General features: G+C 39.6%; 1 protein-coding gene across 1 annotated transcript in view; it reads right to left on the bottom strand.

Annotated features, from left to right (window-relative positions):
* Window positions 1-25584, bottom strand: part of TTF1 (transcription termination factor 1) — a 280172-nt gene extending 254588 nt beyond the window's left edge. The window contains exons 1-2 of the mRNA XM_044058464.1: window positions 25449-25584; window positions 11253-12564 (exon numbers count right to left, since the gene is read on the bottom strand). Of these exons, the coding sequence (XP_043914399.1) occupies window positions 11253-12523 (1271 nt within the window). The 5' untranslated portion in view covers window positions 12524-12564; window positions 25449-25584. The remainder of the gene's footprint in view (window positions 1-11252; window positions 12565-25448) is intronic.
* Window positions 25585-25776: the final 192 nt, after the last annotated feature.

The following is a 25776-nucleotide window of genomic DNA, read 5'->3' on the forward strand; positions in this document are numbered from 1 at the left end:
GTCCTTTATAACTGCTCATGCATTCACATATTGTTACCCAAAGGTATCATATCCATTTTTCCCATATTCTGTACTGACAGACGAATGTAACTTATTGTGAATCTCTACTCAATGCATGTGGTTATCCTCCATTAAACAAGTCATAAGGAATACAGAGTGAAAGGAAAATAGAAGCATTAATTTCCAAACATAGTTTACATAAAATGACAAACCACCTTATAAGTACAATGCATTTGTTATTAAAACAATAATTTTGCAAAATGTCCTACACAAATGTAAGATCATAGCATTTAAGTGGTCTGAATACTTTTCATCCCATTTAGATGGTAGCCTCTGTTTTAGAAAGAGTTAATTAGCTGTTCAGCCATAGGGAAGTGTTCTCTCTTGCCACTGCTTCAGTTTTTATGATGCTAAAGAGGAGAAGAAAAAATGGGAGATAAAGGCTAGGGATTCATAGATGTTTATATGTCTCATACTGCTCATCCGAGGGCCCAGTTTTCTCCATATACTCATTCCAATGTCCTGGAGAAACTCAACTCCATATCGACTTCCTATCTTCATTTCAAGTGAAGTAATTTTTGAGTGAAGAGCTGTTTAATTGCTCTGCCATGTCGCTACTGAACTTTGAAGTGGCCACTGTCTTGAACTTGCCGCTCCTGACTTCTTAGGGAGCTTACTTCAATTTTCCCAATGTTCGCTTATGTTAGCTCGTGTTATTAGTTCCATCTCCAGTTCTTCAAATTTGGTGTGGTGAGCTCTCCTTTTGTTATGTAACATGCTTTCTGTCTGGCTCCTCCTTGGTTAGCCAGCTTGCTGTCTTGTGACCCATTTCACCTGTCTTCTGCACTAGCGATTTTCTTGCAGAAATACTTAATGGCCTCTCTTTTCTTTTACAATCTATATTTTTTGAACTACCTTTATCATCTTGGAATATGCTCACTGAAATAAGTCCCACAGTGAACAAGTTTGTGTTCCTTTTACTAACAGTAGTCTGACTGGAAGCATAAAGAGATCCCAAATCCTAATCCCCATAATCTTGCATAAATATGGAGCTAGGGATTCTCTTTTTTCAAACAATGCAGCATGATAATGCAGCACTACTTTGATCTGGGGTGTCCTTCCACTTTCAAATTTCCTCAAACCCGGTTCTCGGCCATTATAATCTAAGCATCTGAAGATAAAGTGATGGGAAAACAAGGGATTTTGTTGTTTTCATACTATTCTGCCTTCTATCAGTAATGGGGTTCTCCCTCTCTCGTAGCTTTATTTAAATAAACTTTGCTAGTTCCTCTTGCTCAGGAAGACCCAATTTTGCCAACATTTTTCCAACATTCTTATTGCATGATCCACTTCCTTGACCATCTACTTCTCTTTCTAAATACACTGCATGGTTTTGCAGGTCTGTTAGTTTTTGAATTAGTTGCAGTAACAGGCCTTTGCTCACCTAAGTTTATTTGCTGCTGAGAAGTTGTTTGCTGCAGTCATTCCATCAGTGAATCATGTTCAACCATTTCTGATTTTAACTGCTGACTGTCTGCAGTACTCTGCATTACACCAGTCAGATCTGACTGCCTTTATTTCTCCTGCTTGTTCTCGACTTGGACAACATCATGAAAGCCCACTAAATGTGATTCTGTCAACAGTCTCTTCAAACAGCAGGAAACTCAGTTGAAACTTAAATTTGCTCTTGTAGTGAGGATTGATCCACTCCTCTGGCTATTGGCCATTCATTCCTGCTGATTTGGCTGCCAATAAGGGATACTGGAAGGCAACAGTTTAGGAAAATTGCAATATGAGGAGCTAGAGAGAGACTAGACTATGTTACTGTTGCTTTATGCATCTGCTTGTGTCTCCTTTAATTAAATTAAATTAATTTTAATTTTTGGAAGTTTTACATTAATTACTCCTTCTGTACCAGCAACTGCTCGTTTGACTCTCCTCAACAGGACTTCTACAATACTCCTTGTTGTGGTTTCTTAGTTACCTATCTAGAAGGCAAAAAACCTACTCATCCTTTCAACAATTTACTACAGGTGTCCCTCAGGGCTCTATCCTGGGTCCTGTACTATCCAATATATTTATTAACTACTTCCACACCTCCACTCACCCATGCTAGTTCAGTATGCAGGCGACTCAATGTGAGTATGGGCAGCCTTAATAACAAATAAGCTCCAAGACATTACCCAAAAATCTTTCTCCTCTGTAGAAACCTGGCTCAAAGAATCAAACCTCCTACTCAACCCCAAGAAAACTAAGTTAACGCTTTTTACCTCAAACAGTTGTCAAAATAAAAAGCAATCTTTTTCTATAAATTCTGCAAATAATACTGTCAATGAAACTGTAACTCACAGTAAACTTCTAGGTGTTATAATATTTGACAAGTCTCAAATATGATCAGCATATACTGCACACCATTCAGTCTACACACCAGAAACTAGGCTTCTTTTATAGGATCAATGGATTCCTTACAGATACTGCAAGAAAAAGTCTAGCTGCCGACTCTCTTATACGCTGCTCCTATCCTAACAAACTTAAACAATACTCAAAGAAAGAAACTTGCCTCCTGCTACAATAAAACAGCTAAATTTGCCACCAATTTCCCTCATAGGACCCACCATTGTCATACCTTAAAGCAATTAAACTGACTTGAACTGCACAACTACCCAACATATTCACAAATAACTACAGCACACAAACTCATTCATCACCCAGAAAAATGCCCTGAACTACAAAACTTATTACTGCCCTACTGTCTAGCAAGGGACCTCCATTCCAGTAACAAATTATTACTTACATAAGTCAAACAATGTTGCAAAAGACTTGCTCAACTCCAAATACATTGCTAAACTCTGGAATAGTATTCTCACACAAATAAAACTCTCCAACAAACTCAATAATTTTAAATCTCTGTTTAAACAGCATCGTGGGCAGCAAAGTGGTGCAGTTGTTAGTGTTGTCACCTCATAGCAAGAGGTTCTCCGGTTCATTTCTTGGCTGGGGTTCCTTCTGTGTAGAGTCTGCATGTCTTCCCTGTGTTCATGTGGGTTTCCTCGGGGTGCTCTGGTTTCCTCCCACATTCCAAAGACATGCATATGGAGCATTTCTCCCGGGCTTCCGCTGAAAAGGGGCTCTGTCCCAGCTAGACTTTCTCAGTTAAGTTACATAAATAAATAAATCTTAACCAATCCTGGTCCTGCACATGCTCATGTTAAGACTTTGTGTTCACCATACGATACTCTCCAAATACTCTCCTTATTCAGAATACTTTCAACCCCCTCACTGAAATGACAAAACAAGTTTTATACATAACTGCTGTCTGCTGCCTGTACAATCCACTAAGTTGTATGCAGGCTTTCTTTTTAGTAACTTCCACCGCCGTAAAATCTTAAAATGTATAAGCATAACTACTGTTTGTGTAAAAATGTAACTAGAAATGCAACCACTCTGTGTTTAATTCGAACCTTGTATAACACAATGTAAGCAAATGGAGCCTTTCTCCCCGGGGCTCAGCTGAAAATGGGTATTACCCAGTTGGACTTTCCCGGTAAACAAAGACAAATAAATAAATAGACAAAAAAATGTGCTTGGGTGTTCTGATGGTGACATTTTTTTATTTTAAAACTATTTATATATATATATATATATATAAAATTTTTTAAGATTTTAAAAATAAAAAAAAAAAATACATGGAAATTGAATTCTCAGCACTGCCACTACTGCATCATAAAGGAATTAATGACAACTCTGTGCCGTTTCTAATTTTCAATCATGGTATATTTCAGGAGTCCATTACTAAACCAGACACAAATACATTGCATAGTCCCCCAAAAGCAGAGGATACCATGCTTTTATACTGACAGTTCAATACAAATTACCCAAGATTTGAAGCGTGGCGTATAGTTATGAAAAACATTCTGTACTTTCATGTCAACAATTCGGTATTAATAGCACAAAAATGTAAACATGTTAAATAAATACCATCTTTCAGATGTGTTTTGTAGCATTTAACTCTCCCACACTGCCAGCTCTACTGTCAGCAATTTAAAGGTGACATAATTCCTCCGTGTGTGCATCTACACTCATTCTACAATGATCTACTTAATCCAATAGAAGGTTGCAAGGGAGAGGCAGTCTTTTTCAGCACTCAACGGGCACAAGAGAATGAAACTAATCTGAAATGGCATACCACTCTCTCAAAGACAGTGTTCAGAGTTACTCGAAAAGGGCACATACTGCTACAGGCAGTTTGGATGAATGCCAATTCATACACAACAGTTGTCTGGTATGTGGCAGGAAACTTGCTAAAAACCCATACAGACACAGTAAGGACATGCAACATACATATAGAAGGAACCCTGGTCAAGAATCAAAGTGGAGAATAAAGCAAAGTGAGGCAGCTGAATGACGCAGGGATTGCATCACCCTTCTCATCCATAATTCAATATAAATCATGAAGACCTACATTCAGCCCATCCAAAATGGCAACTCCACCACACCGCTCAGTCCGAGGAGGAGCAAATACACCAAGATAAACAAATCACATTTACATGATGAAATTTCAGGTAAACAGCCAGCTTCCTCACATCTGGTCCTCTTTAGTAATCTTCCATATCATGGCTGCCAGTCAAATAGGATAATGTGCCACCTGCCTCCAGTGACCTCCAAGTCCTCAGTCATGAAGTTTTGTGAGAGATGGCCCTTAAGAGCTCATTCTGTATATTCTGGAACTGTTTATTTTAGTATGGAAACAGCTGCTGGTGTGAAGAAAACACCCTGGAATGATCAATCAATATATTTTCTACTTAGCAAGGAATAAAATCTAACTTCTTACTACTTTTTCTTCAGGATCATCAGGATATTACTACTTTTCCTTCAGGATCGTCAGGATATGCCCCATTCTCCTACTCCCTCAGAGCACAGCAAAAGGAAAGCCTAGTCAGCATATAATGCCATCTGCCTCCATTCTTCCATTAAGGCCCACCAAATTCACAATAACATCCCGACCCCACCCCCTGCCCAGAAAACCACAGTGAAAAACTTAAAGCAAATTTCACACTCCTCAAAACCGAGGTGGAATCCTTCAAAGCCCCCGGGCCTGTGGAAAATACGGCCCAGACCGCAGAATCCTTTATAAACGCATTCTATGAACACCTTCAGGAATGCATGGATCATGCGATCCCAAATAAAACCAAGACCCAATGCTCCAAAGGCAGACATCCTGTCTGGTGGACCCCAGCCATAAACAAACTATACAATAGAAGGAGGAAGCTACTAAATGATAGAGCAAAATCCCAAAAAGGGAAGGCATCACTGATCAGTATTAGCAAAAAACTACGGGCACTCATAAAATTGTCTAAGGCCAGCTTTGAGAGAAAAATTGCACAGGACACTAAGGATAATCACAAGGCTTTCTTTAGTTATGTTAGGAATCTGGGTGGTAATTCCCAGATATGCTCAGAATTAGTCCAAAATGACAAAAAATACACTGAACCCACAGACATTGCCAACATCCTAGCTGACAGGTTCAGCGCAAACTTCTCCCCACCAAAAGGGCAAATATCTATCCCAGCAGAGTGCTGCCCCCCTGACATCTCAGATGCTCAGGTAAGAGCCGCCCTCTCCAAAGCAAAAAACACAGCATCAATGGGACCAGACGGTGTCCTGGGCTGCGTCCTACATGAACTCCAAGAAGAGCTAAACCCAAACCTAAAACTACTGTTCAATCTCAGCCTTACTACAGGATATGTGCCCAAAGAGTGGCGTACAACAACAGTGGTCCCTCTCCATAAAGGTGGTGCCTCAACGGATCCTGGAAACTATCGCCCCATAAGCCTGATTAGCTTGGTCTGCAAAGCTATGGAAAGGATCACCATAGACCTCATAAATAAAGATATTGGGGACCTACAGACACTGGATCCTACCCAGTTCGGCTTTAAGGGCAGATCCTGCCTCTTAAACCTGGTTGATTCACCAAGGCCACTGACGAGGGGAAGGTGGTCCACACAGCCTACCTGGACCTCGCAAAAGCCTTCGATACAATACCCCACTCGGGCATTATAGATAAGCTCACCAGCTTAAATATAAACCCCTATGTCACTAGATGGATTGCAAACTGGCTCAAGGACAGAACCCACATGGTTAGAATTGCTGGAGCCATGTCAGACTCCAAACCAGTTACAAGTGGTGTCCCACAAGGCTCAGTCCTGGGACCTCTCTTGTTCGGTATATATTTCTCTGAGGTACAGGCCAACACGGAAGGACTGTGGCTGACCAAGTTTGCAGATGACTGCAAACTGGGCGCCATAATCGACTCTCCAGCCGACACAAGCATCCTCCAAAAGGGCCTCATAGAAACAGACAACTGGTGCCAGAGCCATGGCCTCAAGCTAAATGCCACAAACTGTATAGTCATCCCCTTTGGCAAAAACAAAGTGCCCACAAATTACCACACAGGTGGTAATCCATTAAGTACAGAAGAAGTAATTAGGGACCTGGGGACCCAGGTTGATAGCAATCTCTCATTTGACAACCACGTGGCCAAAGTGGTTAGAAAAACATTTTATATAGCCCACCTAATCATGAAGGGATTCACATCTAGATCAGGGGAGGTCATCGTGCCTCCTCATCAGGCCCATAATTGAGTACAATGCCCCGTTTGGGATGTACCTTACCAGACACCTGCAGCAACTGGAAAGACCCCAAAAGTACCTCACCAAGAGGATCAAAGGGCTCAAACAGATGCCATATGCTGCCCGGTTAAAAAAACTCCAGCTCAACTCAGTGGCATACCGCCTGTTCAGAGGCGATCTGTGCCTGACGTATAAAGCCATGTCCAACCCGGAATTAATGGACATGCTGCACCTCAGAAAATCCAAATCCCATCGAGCTACGCACTCGAGAGACTTGAACCTCAGCACTGAAATAAATAGGACATGCTGGAGAGACAGATTCATAACCCAGAGGCTCCCTTCACTCTGGAATAAAATCCCAGTCCAGGTTAGGCAGAGTCCCTCATTGACTCTCTTCAAGAGGAATCTTGATGAGTGGATGGGAGATCGTAGGTTTACCCTGGGTATCACTTCTGTGTCACTGTTAGACAGAGGCACAGTATACTAACCTCGAAAAAGGGCATAGCAAAATTAATTTAAAATGGGTGGCAAAAGCCAAACACATTCTGGCTAGGCTTATAAATGCCCTAGGGCAGATAGCCTAGTATGAACCTATGAACCTATTTGCATATGGTGCTCTCTCAACACGTGGATTACACTACTTCAATTGCTTCACCCTATCGATGCAGCCAAGCAACCTCTTTACAAGTGAGATCAGACCACCTATCTCTGCATGTACTGAGAGCTGGAATCCATTTGTGTGCACTCACTACTACTGGATGAAGTGGAAACCTTTCAGGGAGATGCACAGGATACCTATGGCTTTGATTTCAGCCACCATCCTGGGTTTAATTTTTGAATGCTAAGCATCTTTAACTTCTGCTGTGTTCGAACTTAAACACTGGCTGAAAGAAAGAAAGGCACACTACAAAAAAATCGCTGCCTCTGACCAGTGTTCTGACAATGACCTCAGTGCCCTTATCATTTCCTCCAGGAACTGGAAGACCAGATGACACCACATTCCTGTACAAACTACCTTGTTTTACTGGTGGTTTGTCTGTAGAACTGAAAAATAACACCAATACCCAACCTGCGAAACGTAGTAAAAAAAGTGCCATAATAATGATGCAATTAAACAAAGATAAAAGCAGGGCCGAGTTAAAACAGCTGCAAATGAAATCTGAGAAACCTGTCGTCTGATATGTCCCGTTCACGTGTTTCTTACAAGTCAAACACCTATACTCATTCTCGGTGAATAATAAACTGTCTAATATCTAAAATAATCTAAAGTGCATAACCTCGGTCAGATCTTTCATGACTTTCACCCACTTCAGGGCATGGTGTCAAAAGTATTCAAGTCTTTTCACTAATATTGAAGACATAATGCCCAGAGTACGCACCTATTCCATCCTGGGACTTTACAGCTACAGTAAATGTTTTGGCCTCATCTCATTCGGGTGATGCATTTGGCCGACTTCAACTAACATAGAATTCCACAAGACATGTGCTGATTAGAACATCTACTGTCACATTTTGCTCACGTTGTGGAACTTGCAGGGACTACGTTTTATAAGGTACACTTCACTCAAGGTTCTAATCATTGTTTCTACTGCCTTGTGCAATTTGGATACCTCTTGTCTACAAGAGGTGGTCCTGCCTTAGCAGATGGCGCAGGCCCCCACTTGGCCACTTGGGGGGGCCCACTGGTACTTACCAGAGTGCAACTGCAGACTTCAGTATATTTTTCATTTTCTTTCTGGGCACTGCACCTAGGACGATTCCTCTGAGGGGCTATACAGGGTCTTTCAAGACTATCTCTTCACTAAAATATATAATAAATGTTTGTTCATCTCAATGTTCTGGTATTGTCGCTACAAGTATTGTAATGTTTTAAGCATACTTTTAAACCATCAAGAACCAGATCAATATGTTCCTAAATAAATGACCGTCTGAAAATCTAGCCACATGTATTTTTAAAGTACTCTAAATCTTCTTCTTTCGGCTTTTCCCGGTTAGGGGTCGCCACAGCAGATCACCTGTCCGCTCATGATTGGCAGTGGAGTTTTACGGTGTCGAGTTGCCAGCCCGGCGCCCAACCTTCCACAGAAGGCACACATACACACACACACACACACACACACACACACACACACACACACACACACACACACACACACACACACACCTACAGCCAATTTGGAGTGTCCAATCCACCTACAGCATGTCTTTTGGATGTGGGAGGAAACCGGAGCACCCGGAGGAAACCCACGCGACCACAGGGAGGACATGCAGACTCCACACAGAAGGCACCCAAAGGCACCCCAGCAAAGGATCGAACCATGGAACCTTTTGCTGTGAGGCGACAACACTAACCGCTGCACGACCATGGCCGCCAACATATTTCAAAGTATGTATGTATTTATTTATATTAATTTACCAAGGTAGGGCACTGATCTCAATGGACCATTTGCAGGCACAGCCTGGGTCAATAGATCACCAAAGAAATGAACAAAACATTTAGAGATACAAAGATAACCTAAAAACTATATACATATTTACAGATGCAGGAATATGCTACAGCACTGATGGCCAAGTGTTTTATTATGTTCTGGACACTATCAGAACAAACATATCTGCTTCTTAACTTACCGTCTTTATGGTATTTAAAATGCTACTTCTGAACCAGGTGACAAATTGATCAAAACACTGCATGGACATACAAAGTTGCTTCTAAATGAACTATCTGTTCTCCTGTTGTACATATGAATAGATCTTGTAAATAGCTTGACAAACTGCATTTGACACAATTTGTGTTATTCAAGTGCAGACTAGTTTAACTTTGTGATACAACTCTGTATTTGTTTTTCTTATTAATGGGCTATAAACTGTCTAAATTGTGTTTAACTACTGTATATGATTGCGGAGTTTTCTCCCCGGGCCTCCGCTGAAAAAGGGCGCTAGCTCAGTCAGACTATACTGGTCAACAAATGTCAAATAAATAAATTTCACTCAAGAAGAACTTTGCAATGTCGAAACATGGAATTCTGCTTAGCAGAACCTTATGGGTAAGATGTAGCCATAATGACTGAGATGGCTTATGCAACAGGGATAGCAGCATATCATTATATAGAGAGGTATGAAGACATCAGAAGTGAGTGTGAATAGTTGCAGGAAAGGATACCTTGGGAGAAGACAGAGAAATAGTGAGAGAGGCATGCAGAGAAAAGAGGAGCAGACACATGCTGCATTCAAATATATTCACTTGTACTTTATACGGTTGTTCTTTCGGCTTTTTCCCGGTTAGGGGTCGCTACAGCAGAACTCTGGTCTGCTAATGATTTGCAGTAGATTTTTTTACGGGTGCCGAGGCGCCACCTCGACGCCCAACCTTCAATGAAGTCACACCCATTCTACGCATGTCTTTCAAACTCCATTCAACCGTGGGTAGGACATGCAGACTCCACACAGAAGGCGCTCTAGCTGAGAATTGAACGGGAGAACCATTGCTGTGAGGAAACAATGCTACTGCTGCACCACTGTTGCTTCTTGTACTTTATACCGTACTACATATATATTATAAATCATTCCAAGTTACAATACTCAGAATATCTGACCATATTTTATGTATATCAAATAATGCAATGCCTTCAAGAAAGCAATGCCATAAATAAACCTGTCAGTCACAGGTGTTGTAATTAGCGAAACATGTGCCTCCAATAAACAGCCTCATACGCCTAGTCCTATGAGGAGCAAAAAAAATAAATAAAAAATAAAGGGCAGACAAGGGATTACATATAATTTACTTTGTACAGCAGGTATAGAAGAAAAAAAACAGTCCTGAAGTTACAGCCTTATGAAAATTAATAAGAGCTTTCACTACTACCCAACCCAATCAAAAATGTGTTTTATCAACAATTTCAGTCACGGAATTCTTTCAGTTCCAGTAAATTTCCAGGATTCTTTTATCATATGACTGACAAGCTAGATACGTACATCAGAACCATGTGAACAGTGCAAAAGTTACACAGAAAAAAAAATGCCATGCCTAGTAGAGGATTATTTCATACTCTTGTGGTCACTGACCATCAGGGTTGGCTCCAGCTCACCTACAGCCCTGCACAGGATTAAAAGGGTTATCAAAGGATGAATTGATAAATGATTTATATAACTACATGTCTTTCAGATGGGGGATGAAATCAAAGTACTCAACAAAATCACAAAAACATGCTGATAATATGCAAATTCCACAAATATGTCACATTAGGCAGGAGCCACATTGAAGAGCTGCATCCTATGAGGCAGTAACACTAAACCATTCATTATTTATTTATTATTTGTTGACCGGATAGTCCATCTGTGTGTGACCCCATTTTCAGTGGATGCCTGGGGTGAAAAGCTCCAATAAAACAAGAACATTGACAGCTACAGTGTCGGTTTTACAGAGAATTTAACAGAAATATTTAGAGACAACAAAGAAAGTACAATATACAATAGGCACCTGACTGAAAAGGATAAAGTTATTACAACATATTAAAGTCATCATATATATATATATATTTGTTTTTTTGTCTGAGAGCAGGGGTCCATCTTTAGTTGATCATTTGAGTATACTTTAATATGGTGTACATATTTCAGAACACCTACCTTCCAGAATCATCTTCTTGCTCGGTGGTTCTATGCTCTTCTGAAATTCCTTCTGGATGCAAATGCTTCTTCTTTTTCTTTGACTTTTTCTTTGCTGTGTGGGGAGCAGTGCTTTCTATTTCGCAGGCACTATTGTCTGGAACGCCGTTAGTACTAGACGTTCTTGCATTCTGATCCTCTGCGCGTTCATCATAGGGAATGCAGTCAAGTTCTTCTATATTCAGCAACTCATCATGTCTCCGTTTCTTTTTCCTAAATCCCATGTCTCTCTTATGGAAAGCAACAGTCTCATTTTCAAGGCAACTATGCACATTCAAGTCATCAGTAAAGCCTACATCATCTTGAGCATCTTCAAAACCCAAATCCATTTCTTTGTTCTTCTTTGACTTGCGTTTTTTCTTTGGGCAATTCACAGTTTCTAATGCATTTCTAGCAAGATCAGTGGTAATACTGAGGCTACAATCATCTTGTCCTACTCTTTCTTTCCACCTGTGTTTCTTTTTCTTACGTTTTTTGTGCGAATGATTTGAAATTTCTAACAGATTTCCCTCTACCCAAGTAATGGCACTATACTGACCATCTTCATGGGTAAGAGTAGGGCTGCATTCAACTTGTCCAGCTATTTCACTGCCCTTGTCCTTCTTCTTCTTATGCTTCTTGCGTGAATGATCTGAAACTTCTAGAAGATCCCCTTTTACTTCAGCAATGGCACTGTAATGACCATCTTCATATTGTGCCACTGTAGATTTGATGACGTGCTTTTTCAGTGCCTTCTGTCCCTTGGGATGGTGAGAACATTCCGTCTCCTCTTCTCCTGCTGCAGCTTCAGGCTGCTGGTCATCATCCCAAAGCACGACTTCGTCTGCCCTGTCCGACCTGCGCTTTTTCTTCCTCTTCTTCACAGGTAATGACAGATGGGCAGCAGCTTCTTCATTTTTTATGTCTTCAGCAGTGTCCACGGCCTTAAAATGTCCTACATCTGTAGCGAGCACAGCATCTCTAGTCGTTGCACCTGACTCTGTCTTTCCATTCTCTAAGGAGACAACAGGGTCGCTGTCTTCTTCTAGGTTTTCTGACTTTACACTTTTTTTCTTCTTTTTCTTTCCTTTTTGTCCCGCGCTGTCTTCAGTCTCAAGTCTTAAGTGTGTATTTTCTTGAAGTGCACTAATGGATCCAATATTTTCTTCATTCAGCTTGAATTCATTTCCTTCGTTTGAAAGGTCATAATCCTTTTCTCTTTTCTTTTTTTTCTTACTCTGTGTATATTCCATTTCATTTCTCAGTACTGAATGTCCAAAGTCAACCACATGCCCTACAAAAACATAAATGAAAAGCATTACTGATTGAAAAAGATATGCAGAAGACACATTTAACTGAAGTTTTTGACCATCACAAAAAAATAAGAACCAAATCTTTCAATGACATTTTTATAAAATATTAGTCCGATTAACTGCGAGTGTTCTGTTTCATAGCAGAATATGTGAACATTCAAGCTGCAGTACTTTGGAGTGAGAAGAAAATATGCTGCGGTGAGGAAAGCCTTCTTGTGTAGAGCTATATAACAAGCATGTTTTTTTTTTTTTTTACACTGCAGTGTTCTTCCCAGTTTGCTGAAATGATAACCGATAAAGTCAGATACTCAGAATTATATTACATCTTTTGAATAATTTAAAAATAAAAAACTTAGGTTTCATTACACTCAATTCAAACAGATGTGATTCAATGAACTGTCCCTTGTAGTTAATCATACAACATGTTATTTCTGACAGCAACAAAAAACCTATTAAATTTGTTTTTTCTCTCAGCTAACTAGACTAAGTGACCAAGTAAGTCTCATAATGGATACTAGAAAACAACATTAAGTGCAAGGCCTGAGCATCTTGGTTAATACTTTCCTGAGGGAAGTATGACTACATTCTGGGCAGTCTGGCAATTTGGAAAGAGAATTAACATGATCAGCTGTTAACGTTATCCTGCAGTCCTGGGTCAGATTCAGTCAGCTTCCATTTACCCACTATGTGACTCTTAGCAACTTACTTAAATCAGACAGTACTCCAAGCTTGCTCCTGAAGAAAGGCAAATCTACCTCATTCTTGTCATAGCCAGATAGGAATTACACATGCAAATGCAGTTTTAGATGCTTGGAAAATGAGACGTCATGTGACTACTTACCATAACAGTAATTCCAGACAAAGATAACAGTTTAACAAAGGACACTAGTACACTGAAATACTTAAAATGTACTTAAAGATGTACTTTTATTGGGTCTATGTTCAGTCATCAAACAGAAAAAGCACTGAATGGCATATTTCATAGGACATGCTATTCATCAAGCCATTCGAGTAAGATCGCATTATGGTAGGGATCGGGAAATTTTCCCTTTTCCCCACTGTACTGCAATCCTGGAGTTGATATATATATATATATATATATATATATATATATATATATATATATATATATATATATATATTAGCGCAGGGTATGGGGGTTCAGCCCCCCATGAGGAGTTTAGCTGAATGACATTTTCAATGTAATGCCGTTCAGGAATTTTCCCGTTCAATGACTGAACATAGACCCCTTTTATATATTACACCTAAAATTAACATATTACACCTAAAATTAACTGGACACAAATGAATGCTGCAAACGTAAATACGTATAACAGAAAAGATGCAAGGTGCCCTTTCAAAATTAAGGGGTCTCTCTTCAGCTGACCTGCCTACAGTCTGTAAAAGGTTGCCTCATATTATTATAAACTAGACTTTTTATTCATTTGAGACAGTTTGCAGTAAAGACAGATGTGGGTAAACATTAGAAGTAATGTTTAACTTAAAGGATAAAAATTGGAAAACAGTGTAACCATCCTGTAGGGCATAGGTCATAAAAGAACCAAAATAACAAGTTGGAGGTTTTCAGAGACTGGTGGCAGACAGAATGAAACATTACAAAACAGAAGCAAAGAAAAGCAAGTCATTTGCAGTTTTAAAGGAAAATACAGGAAACATAGCAGGACAGACATTTTCAAACAACTGTCAGAGATTAGGACGTACAATAAAAGACTGGTGGTATTCAATTAGACATAGAAGGTAATACAGAAGAAATACTAGCCACAAAGAGAGGGCAAAAAGTTTGAACTGCTGAGGAAGAAGAAGGCAAAATAAGATGGATGAGAGGTCACCAAAAATTTACGTGTGATTAGGAATAGTAAAAATCAAAATGATTGTAATGAGCCATCTTCACGGGTAAGAGTAGGGCTGCATTCAACTTGTCCAGCTATTTCACTGCCCTTGTCCTTCTTCTTATGCTTCTTGCGTGAATGATCTGAAACTTCTAGAAGATCCCCTTTTACTTCAGCAGTGGCACTGTAATGACCATCTTCATATTATGCCACTGTAGATTTGACAACGTGCTTTTTCAGTGCCTTCTGTCCCTTGGGATGGTCAGAACATTCCGTCTCCTCTTCTCCTGCTGCAGCTTCAGGTTGCTGGTCATCATCCCAAAGCACAACTTCGTCTGCCCTGTCCGACCTGCACTTTTTCTTCCTCTTCTTCACAGGTAATGACAGATGGGCAGCAGCTTCTTCATTTTTTATGTCTTCAGCAGTGTCCACGGCCTTAAAACGTCCTACATCTGTAGCGAGCACAGCATCTCTAGTCGTTGCACCTGACTCTGTCTTTCCATTCTCTAAGGAGACAACAGGGTCGCTGTCTTCTTCTAGGTTTTCTGACTTTACACTTTTTTTCTTCTTTTTCTTTCCTTTTTGTCCCACTCTGTCTTCAGTCTCAAGTCTTAAGTGTGTATTTTCTTGAAGTGCACTAATGGATCCAATATTTTCTTCATTCAGCTTGAATTCATTTCCTTCTTTTGAAAGGTCATAACAGAATAATCTACAAGACCAAGCTACCTGGATCCTCTAACAATAACAATGTACAAGCACGGGAGACAGAAATACTAACCAAAATATATACCCATTCAGCACAGAAATGTTGTAAATGAAGTCACAATCTCTACCACAGATCAGTCAGAACAAGCAGCCAAATAGGAGGGTTTGCAAAAACAAGGGATCGATGCTCACAGTTACAGGGAAAACAGTGTCTATGGCCATAAATGTATACGCCTTCCAGACACTGAAAGTGCATTTACCATGAAGGTACCCTAACTGGGAATTAGATGATGGGGGTCTGGTCACAGCAGAGGAAAAACATGAGACAGAAAAGAGAAGATGCATTATTCCTAATAATTCAATACTGCTTTTAGATACAACACTAAATATGTACACTTTAAATGAGATAAAGGAAAACACCTAATAAATTGGTGCATGATTCTCAGTCAGCCTAAGCAAACAAACAGTACTGAATGTAGAAAAGTGGACAGGGTAGAGGTACTCACTGGAAGGACCTGCTCCCATCTCCCAGCACAAACACAATATTTCAGCAAGACTGGCGATCCAACACTTAGAACAAAAGAAAGTTTTATATATACATTTTAAAATAAACTCCCCAAATGGTTAAACACTGAATGGAACTGGAGATTAATTAATTACACAGATCTGAGTAGGGCAAGTCTAGAGTTACTCCTTTGGTTAATACTATGAAGGAGATTAGCAAAACAGATGATACCAGGAGCTAATGGTTTCTGGTACTGGGATTATAAAAGTACCGGAACATTAATGGAACATAGCAGCTGCTTGCCGTAATGTGTGTTAAACCACTGCAGCTGCATACCTGGCACTATGCTCACCTTTCTGTGACTAACATTTTTATTTACATTTGCGAAGATTGCCAACTTGTACCTTACTGACTGTATCAACTTTACTGACAACAATGTTCTGAGTTCATAGCTCCTCCACTCTTTTTTGATTAGACTGAATGCCCACTTTAACCATAATTTGCATGTTCTCTGTTCTTCAGCCTTTCTGCAGATCAGCAGTTTATTATTACTTTTGGCACATTTAATGTTATCCAATTTCATTACAGATGATGACTTAAGACCTGCCAATCGTATGCAAATTATTTTGCCACTACTTTCTATCTTGTTTGTCAGTTTACACTGTAGAATTTGTTCCACTTTGTGAGGCATGGAGGACTTATCTGGAGCTCTGTGTAGAAATAACCTGATGTAGCGGCAGAAGAAATGGAAAAATTAAAACCTGCAGAAACAAAGCAATGCCTATTACCCTTGACAGCTGTCAGATAAGGTGGAATGACCTTGCTACATGAAATGTGAGAGTCTAAGACTACCCAATTTCTTGGTTACACAGCTTATGGCCCGCACTGGATATTAGAGTCTGTGCTTATCTGCTGTGACTGGTATCCTTATCATTATTTGGAAATATCTGCCTTCTCTTCCAACTTTATCATGTCAACAGTGGTGTTAACTGAGATTACGTAGTGACAGAAAGACCAATGAAAGTCTGTTTGACTTCCAAATATACTTAGTTATTTACAAAAATATGTGTGTGTGTGCATATATATATATATATATATATATATATATATATACATACACACACACACACACACACACACACACACACACACACACACACACAAAAATATAATGGCTTTCACTTAAGTGTAACATCTGCAATAGAAATGCTACATCTAAAGAAATCTCAATTCCTCCGCACCACAAGCTTCAGAGACCTCAACCTCATTACCACTATCAACAGAACGTGCTGGAAGGAAACGTTCATAACCCAGAGACTGCCCATACATGTCAAGCAGAGCGCCTCCTTGGCCCTCTTCAAAAGAAACCTTGACGATTGGATTGGAGATAGGAAATTCACTCCAGGGATCACGTCAGTCGCCCTACCTGATAGGGGTCCAGGGAAGTAAATATTGTGGGAAGAAATATCCAGGGAATTCTTATTGGTAGGCTTGTATAGGCCCTAGGGCTGATAGCCTAGTACCAACCTATGAACCTACCTATGAACCTATAAACAGAGTACCTCACTGGCCCTCTTCAAGAGAGATCTTGATGAGTGGATGGGAAATAGAAAATTCACACCGGGGATCACTCCAGTGGCTCTAGTACCAACCTATGAACCTATAAACAGAGTACCTCACTGGCCCTCTTCAACAGAAATCTTAATGAGTGGATGGGAAATAGAAAATTCACACCGGGGATCACTCCAGTGGCTCTACTCGACAGAGGCACTCGGAACTAATGTCGGGTGGTACTATGCCAGGGCACTTCTATGGGCTAGGCTTGTAAAGGCTCCAGGGCCATTAGCCTAGTACACACCTATGAATCTATATACTAGAGGATAAGAAATCAGTGCTAGTCTCCAGTTTTTCTTATCTACTGGTTAATTTACTTTAACTGAAACAGGTTCATTTATCTTACTTTTGATCTCTGATTTTATAAAATGTTGGATTATTGGCATTTAACTTTTTTTCAGTTAATTCTATAAGGACTCAGCTTTTCATGGACCCGCTGCTTCTTTTTAGCTCCAGGGCAGTTAAGGTACAACTACACTGGGCTCAAGCCCCTCCACCTTTCAGACTGACATCACAAGTAATGTCAAGCAAGGCTCCGAAGCAGGGTCAATACACCCAGTTACTTTGACTACATACGGTATTAGAGTGAAAGTCACAAAGATGTGCCTTTACGAAGGACCTTCCCTATATTGTAAGGTAGGTACTTCCTGGATTAGTGTGGGGAAATTTCACTGCTGTTCATTTCTCCTGCCTTAAAATTACTGGAACTGCCCCCTTTCATCTTATTATATGAATAGTGAGATGTTGTAGGAATGCTTTCCATACCTGGTTTCCTTCCTGCTGAAGCCCATTTATTTTTTATCTGCTGGTGTACTCTAGACACTCTCCCATCTGTCTCTCAGTTGTAAGGCACAGGGAGTTAGTACTGATTTTTGGCTGCTGCCTGTCTCGTGTCCGCTACATATATCCCACTCCTAACTCCTTGTCTATTTCCCCCCATCTGGGCTGGCTTAGTTCTATTTCCTTTAGCTCCCTCATACTGCTGTTTCACACACTGCCCTTTTCTATCTCCAACTGATACAATCTTCCTTGTTTCTTGTGTTAAAACTTCCAAATGTTTGCTGTTAATTTTCAGCTCTGCCACTGCTTGCTATTGCTAAGACATTTTTACTTACCTTTTGCCAATCCTGATTGTTCCCCTGCAGGACTCAGTTGGAACTAGCTATGCTCAGCTTCACTTCACTCCCCATCCTACCCCCATTCTCACCCCCCTTCATATCACTTCCTTTATAGTGGGCCTTCCCTTCCCTATCTAAATTCCAACACATCCCAAGACCCTTCACATACTGTCACCTTCTACAAATTCAACACAAAAAATGACTCCGAATAATTCTGGACATCAACGTGTAACCTGTTACATCCAAATTCAAACAAGGAACCCAGCCATTCTCATAATAGTTCTCATATTTCATAGAAAGCATTACCTCAATAACTAAAAAGTCTTCATCCCCATCCAGTCCTTCTACCACCCTCTCAATAACACCCAGTCCTAATAATTCAGCAAACAACAGTTTTAGACAAAAAACAAACATTACTCTTCCTTTATCACCCTCCCTCCCAAATATTCCCCCTTAGTACACATCTCCACATCAATAATAAAAAAAAAAAAAAAAAAAAAAAAAAAAAAAAAATAAGAGAAAGAAACTTCTACTCAAACCTTGCTCCACTGCAGCTGACACCTCCCACCCGAATACCTGAAAGATGGCTGCCAATGCCATAGCATACCTAGTCTCTATCCTTACCAACTGATCAATATCGGAATCCTGTGTGCCTTCACTAAGGAAAAAATCCTATATTATCCCTCTTTAAAAAGCTGGCATCTTGGCTGACATCTCTAACTTTCGGCCTATTGCAATATTATCACCTCTCAAAAATTCCTGAAAGATGCATTCATAATCAACTCCTTCACTATCTTCTACAAGAACCGAGCTTAACATCCACCTGACATGGTTTCTGCCCAACACACAGTACAGCTACTGCCCTCTTATCAATCACTGACACCATAAACAAATCGAGAGATTCAGGCAAACTGTTTTCCTCCTTATTCATTGAACTGCACAAGCTTTTGACACAGTTGCTCGCCCTAAACCCCGTATAAAGTGTCTCGGCTTGGACTGTCACTTTCTTCATTACTGTGACCTAAACCCCGTATAAAGTGTCTCGGCTTGGACTGTCACTTTCTTCATTACTGTGACCTTCATTACTGTGACCTAAACCCCGTATAAACTGTCTCGGCTTGGACTGTCACTTTCTTCATTACTGTGACCTAAACCCCGTATAAACTGTCTCGGCTTGGACTGTCACTTTCTTCATTACTGTGACCTAAACCCCGTATAAAGTGTCTCGGCTTGGACTGTCACTTTCTTCATTACTGTGACCTAAACCCCGAATAAACTGTCTCGGCTTGGACTGTCACTTTCTTCATTACTGTGTCCTAAACCCCGTATAAACTGTCTCGGCTTGGACTGTCACTTTCTTCATTACTGTGACCTAAACCCCGTATAAACTGTCTCGGCTTGGACTGTCACTTTCTTCATTACTGTGATTCAGTAACTTTTAAGCCGACAGACTCCAGTCTGTAAAATGAAAGAATAAATCTCCATACCTGCAAGACACCACTGGTGTACCCCAAAGCTTTATTATAGGTTCCATCCTCTTTAACAATGATCTCCATAGATCCAGCCTCTCTTATACAATATGCTGATGATTCTATGTTTATAAGTTCGTCCGATAGCTTTTTGCGTGATATGGAGGAGATGGGGCAAGCTTTTTCCTCAGTTTAGAAATGGTTCCATAATTCCCAAATACTACTCAACCATAAAAAAAAGTTACTGTTATTCTTTCCCAAATCATTCACTCCTGATAAAGTGAACTTCAAAATATTTTCACTAAACACAACTGAAACTGAAGTAGTCTCCCAAACGGAGTGATTATAGATAATAACATTAAATTTGAATTGCATGGTTAACACAACATGAAGACTCAACAAAAATTTAGAACAATGAAGTTTATATCACATGGGATCACTCATTGCTAACAGCTCAAAAAATAGATGTGAGAAAACCAAATATAGTAGTCCATGACAACAAGACAAAAGTAGCACTGCTCACTAAAACTGTTACACCCAGTGATTATAGTGCCTTATGTACAGAGAGACACAAAGTCATAAAATACCAGGATTTGCAGGCATTAACAAGGGGAATGCGAACGGAAACCCAGCCAGCTCCAATAGTAGTAGCAGCTATGACTCTCATAAAACAAAAAAAGTCACATTTAGATATGCAAACGATACATTTAAATCCATATAAATTGCAGGAGTTGTCAATTCTGGGCACATTGTGGTTGCTGTAAAGAGCACTTTTGGCCAACATCAAAGTTTGAAACAAAACTAATTTCACAAACTTTAATCATACGTTGACTTAGGAATGAGATCCTTTCCCATCATGGTATTAGAAATCCAAAAGACTTGGAGAAATTAAACAGTGAAGGCATAAAACTTTCAACAGCACCAAATCCACTCTTGCCACTAACTACCTTCTGCCATCTCTCTCACACAGTGCACCCATCCTAACCAACCTTCAGGCTACAGTTAAAAATAAGTTGGAGGCATGCTTTAATAACGTTGCAAAATTTGTCACCAACAAACAATACAACAGCCACCAGTGTACTGTCTGTAAAGCTTTGTACTGGCCCAAACTGCCTCACCATTTACATTAAATACAATTTACCTCCACACACAATATTATTCACTTTTGCTTATTCACAAAGCCAATGTCTGCCCTGTTTTTACTCCTACTCTCCATTCCTATCACCCTAATAGACGACGATCTAACAAACTTCTTCTCAGCATATATAAACTCCACAAATCCTCTGGCTAAAGTCTCTACTTATACTGTGCCACCAAAAATAAATGATACCACTATTGTACCAGTGGAGTTATGATTACATCACCAACTTGTCTAATCTTCAGCTCTTTTGCTGAATACCAGGTCCACATATAGTAAGAATTTTAAAACAATAACATTTGTGCCACGTGGATCTTGCATTTCTAACAGACTTGGCTGCAAAGCTTCATTTAGACACTGCCACCCTTGCTGGCTTGTCATTCATTCATAGCCCTAAAAGAGGTAGCACTCTTGAAGACCTGGCAATATATCTAGTAAGATACATCTCAAAGATATAATTATTTATTTGCCTTTGTTTACTGGGCAAAGCCCCTTTTCTGTACAGGCCTAGGGAGAAAAGCTCCAACAGAGAATACACTTTTGCTTAACAATACTGAAAACAACTGAACACAACATAAAAAACAACTATCACAGATTAACACAAAAATACTGCATGAGAGGATTTAAAAAAGGAAGACGGGGTTCAATTAAAGGAGCTCTACAGATATGAAATAAGCAGTAACCACATGGACTGCTAGCAGCTTAGGTAACAAAACACGTTAATTGGTATTTCTGGTAGACAGGTTTAGGAAGAGAGAGAAGGTGAAAGGATATAAAGAAGGAAGCAGTTGGGCTTGGAAAGATTTGGGCAAAAGGGAAAGAAAAAACAGGAGGTTTGAGATGGAGGGCATAACAGGACTAAAGGGATGTTTGTAAATGAATATTTATGGAGATTGTGGGATTACTTGTACATGACGTAGACAGAAGAGGTGTAAGGATGAGTTGAGAGATCACCTGGGTGGGGACGCACAGTGACAAATCCAGTAGGTGAGAAGGTGATGCTTTAGTTGTGAATTGAAATGGTGAGGGTCCGTAGGTGACCACTGAGACAATGGAATGGAGTCCCACAGTTGGGCTACTTCAGAGGAATAGAGGGCTTCCCTGTTTGACTTACTGGACAAGCTGATACTAGACTGAAGTTACTTAGTGGATCTAAGGGCTTGGAAAGGACAGTAACATGACATGAACAAAGATGATGCTGGACACTGGTTGGGATACTGTAGCATATTATGAGCAGGTTAAGGAATTCAAGCTAATTCAATTAATGACAGCTTTACAGTCATGGGTGTACGATGGCAAGCTGGAAGTGAACTTTATTTTGTTACAGGTTTGTTTCAGTGTTGAGAGTGGAAAGGACTAATGTTTGATGAAGGGTAGGCAGAATAAAGCAGTTGCAATATGCTTTCTGGTGGACTCATTAAGATAGGTTTTGGTTCAGTAGTGCAAGCCCAGGTTTTTATTTCTTTTATTTACTTTGATGAACGGTGAGGTCAAACAGCACATTTTGATTTATGGTGAGCCTTAGCAGTTTAGTTTGATTACGCTGTGCAATGGAGGTCCTATTTGATGAGGTGAGGAAGAAGGTATTTTGTGAAGGGCCTGGTAACTGCAAAATATAGAAGGGTAATGACTTCTTTGGATCTACTGGGGATTTCCCTTGTGATCAGCTAAAAGGATTACCTAACCATAGTTGTAACATGATGATCAAAGGAGAAGAATCATCTACCCATGTTCCTACATCTTCATTTTGGAGCTGGGTCTTCTCTATACTATAAGCTAAACTAAGGGTTTGCTTACCATTTAGTTTTAACCCATTTTCTGTGGAGCAGCTATTAACACATGCTCAAGTTAAAGCTTCTGCAGGTCAAAGGGGTATTTGACATTGACAACCAGTTTACTATAATACACAAACTCAGTTAATGAGAGATCCCCATTTTTTAAGGGTAGATCACTAAAGTATATACCAAATAGTAGAGGTCCTAGTACAAATCTGAGGGATTTCAGTAGTTACCTTCATGCTGTCTGAAGATGCCCCCCACTGCATAGGTTCTCCACCTAACTACATAGGGATCAATTTGAAACACATTTAGCTTGTTAATTATGTTATCAAATACTTGGTAAGGTCATGATATTCTCTGTGGACAGCATGATTGTTGTCCACTGCTTTTGTTACTTTCTCAAAGTTGTTTGCCATATTCATTAGGCAGGATCAACCCTTAACAAAGCTACACTGCTAGGAGCAAGTCTTAAGATATTTTCAATATCATAGTTTATCAGGTCAGTTATGACCTAGTTCCATGGCCTTGAGGATGAGGCTCATCAGCCTTGTGTCAGTACTTTATACAGTTCATAGAGGGGTTGCTCTTGTGAAGTGGCATCACAAATGTGTGCCATAGCCTGGGTACAATGCAAGTGGCTGAGCTCAAGTTGAATAGCTGTAGGTTCAGCTCCACCACAGCATGTTTACTGCTGTACAGCAGGCAGCTAGTATGTTAGCAGGACCCACAGAGGGTTTTTTTTTTTTGGAACATACATTCTTTAATGACAATTTGAGATGCTTTGCGATATACAAGTTAAACTGTCCTGGGGTGAAATTTGCACAGAATGTGTTAACTAATATATCTGTGATATTTACTGGATTCATCTCTACATGCATTTACAGGAGCACTAGCACTTTGTGATTTAAAATTAAGCACTGATGGCAGATACTAGAAGAAAAAAAAACTTTACTTCTCAATTCTAAAACAGCAATAACATGTTGACAACAAGAGCACAGAAAAATCTTTGGCTGGATTAGCCAATAGAGAAATACAGTTTTATACATAATCATCAACTGCTACTGCATGTAATTGATGGTACAGTACCACCTAAAGCTGTCCATTACAAATCAAAACTCTTGTAAAAAATAAGGAATTAGTCTGCTCAAACAGTTTATTGAATACCTGCTGATATCTCAAAGCACCACCACATGACATTTTTGCATTGGCTGGGCCCTGGTTTCGGTGTGTAACAGTCAGGATCGGCAGCCCTGAACCATGGAAACATGCAATACCATCCAGAAAACTGAACATGCCTACTTTTCTGATAGTGACTAAAATAATTTAAAGAAAAAAAATACACGTGACAACAAAAATGGAGCACTACAAACATTCAACAAACATGCAGGACCATTCCAGTACTAACAGCATATAAAACTAACTTTTGTGTGAAAGTGAAGGGGTTAAAGGGGCCAGCATCTCCCTTATAAGCTGTTAGACCACTTAAAATGTTACATAATTATGAGGATAAACATTGCTGCCTCCAAGGGGTTAAAGGGGTGTGAGAGCCCCCCCCCCCTTGCAGGCTGACAGACTACTCAAACTTTTAGCATAGTAATAATGTTGCACGTAGTGCTGTCTGGTTACTAAAACGACCTTTCACATCTCTCAACCTCTTAGCATAATAATTAAGGGTGAAGCTAAAGGTCTAAAATCAAGGACAAAGTTCAAATAGTTGTCTTGCATATATAGAAGGTTGCAAGATTAACAGTTTTATATTAGCATGTGTTTTAAAAATATGGGACAAAATTGAGAACTTCCTGCAGAATCAGAAACAGTTGAGAGCTATGTTACTTTTATATGTACAATGAGAAAAAAAAAACAAAGGTCCAAATGTCTCAAATATCAAAGCAATTTATTATAACACACTTAATAAACGCCTTTCAAGCCCAACAGACTCTATCAATGCAAGTTAAAAAGTAAAATTCATTGCTTCTTTATACTATAAGCTAACCTCAAGTGATTTTGTTTTGAGCTGGATGCTAGATGGGTGCATGCCTTCTAGATAGGGGTGACAAGCACCTCCCAGACATAAATAAGTTGTGCTTGCCTGTCAATACCATATGTTATGCAAGAGATGGGTTGTGCATAGTTGGGATTTGCTACTGCATATCCAATGGGGTGCTTCTTTGAGACAAAACCTAATCTTTACTTACCACAGCAATGGTGTGTTTCTGCAACATGCATTAAAAAATACATTCAGATTTTAAACTATTAAAGTCATTAGCAAATGTAAAATATATTATAACATGGGTTTTTATGCTAAACAAGATTATCAGTTTTATTATTTGTAAGTAAAAGCTGGTACCACACCCGCAAAAACTATTATGTTGATCTTTAAGATCTCTCATAAAGCAGCAATCGTAGTACTTTATCCGCTTTAAACTTTCATTGTATTTGTTGTTTAACTGGTAATACATGAAACTAGACTTCTTAACCTTAAAATAGTCCCGGTATTACTAAATACTTCTGTACAACTTACATATTTGTAGATGCTACAAAATGTTACCATAGCTACGACATTGAATTAATTACATTAGTCCATACAAGATAACACTTTTACCATAGCTATGCAATTGAATCAATGACATTTGTGCATACAAGGTAAACATATCCAGCCTAAAACTAAAAAAAATAACTATTCCTTACCTCATGACTAAAGCAGGAAAACACTGAGTTTATTATGCATACAGTATTTTAGTGCTGAAATACTTCTAAACAGATACTATTCCTCCGCATGTCAAGACAATGTTATTGGCGCGCATAAAATGACGCAAAATTTGTTGTGACTCGGAAGGAACTACGCAAGGCGGAACTCATTTAGTTGGGGGTCCAACACATGGGAAACAAAAATCTTCCAGCGTTTTTGACTGTTGCTAGGCAACAGTCAACAAGCGCTTTTATTTAACAGTGGGAATAAAGACTGTACCGTTCCTCCCGAATAAACAGAAAGTTGTGTAGTTATAGTAGCTCTGTA

The sequence above is a fragment of the Protopterus annectens genome, chromosome 16.part0 (assembly GCF_019279795.1).
Source record: "Protopterus annectens isolate FY-2018-M chromosome 16.part0, PAN1.0, whole genome shotgun sequence".
In the NCBI taxonomy this organism is placed as follows: Eukaryota; Metazoa; Chordata; order Ceratodontiformes; family Protopteridae; genus Protopterus; species Protopterus annectens.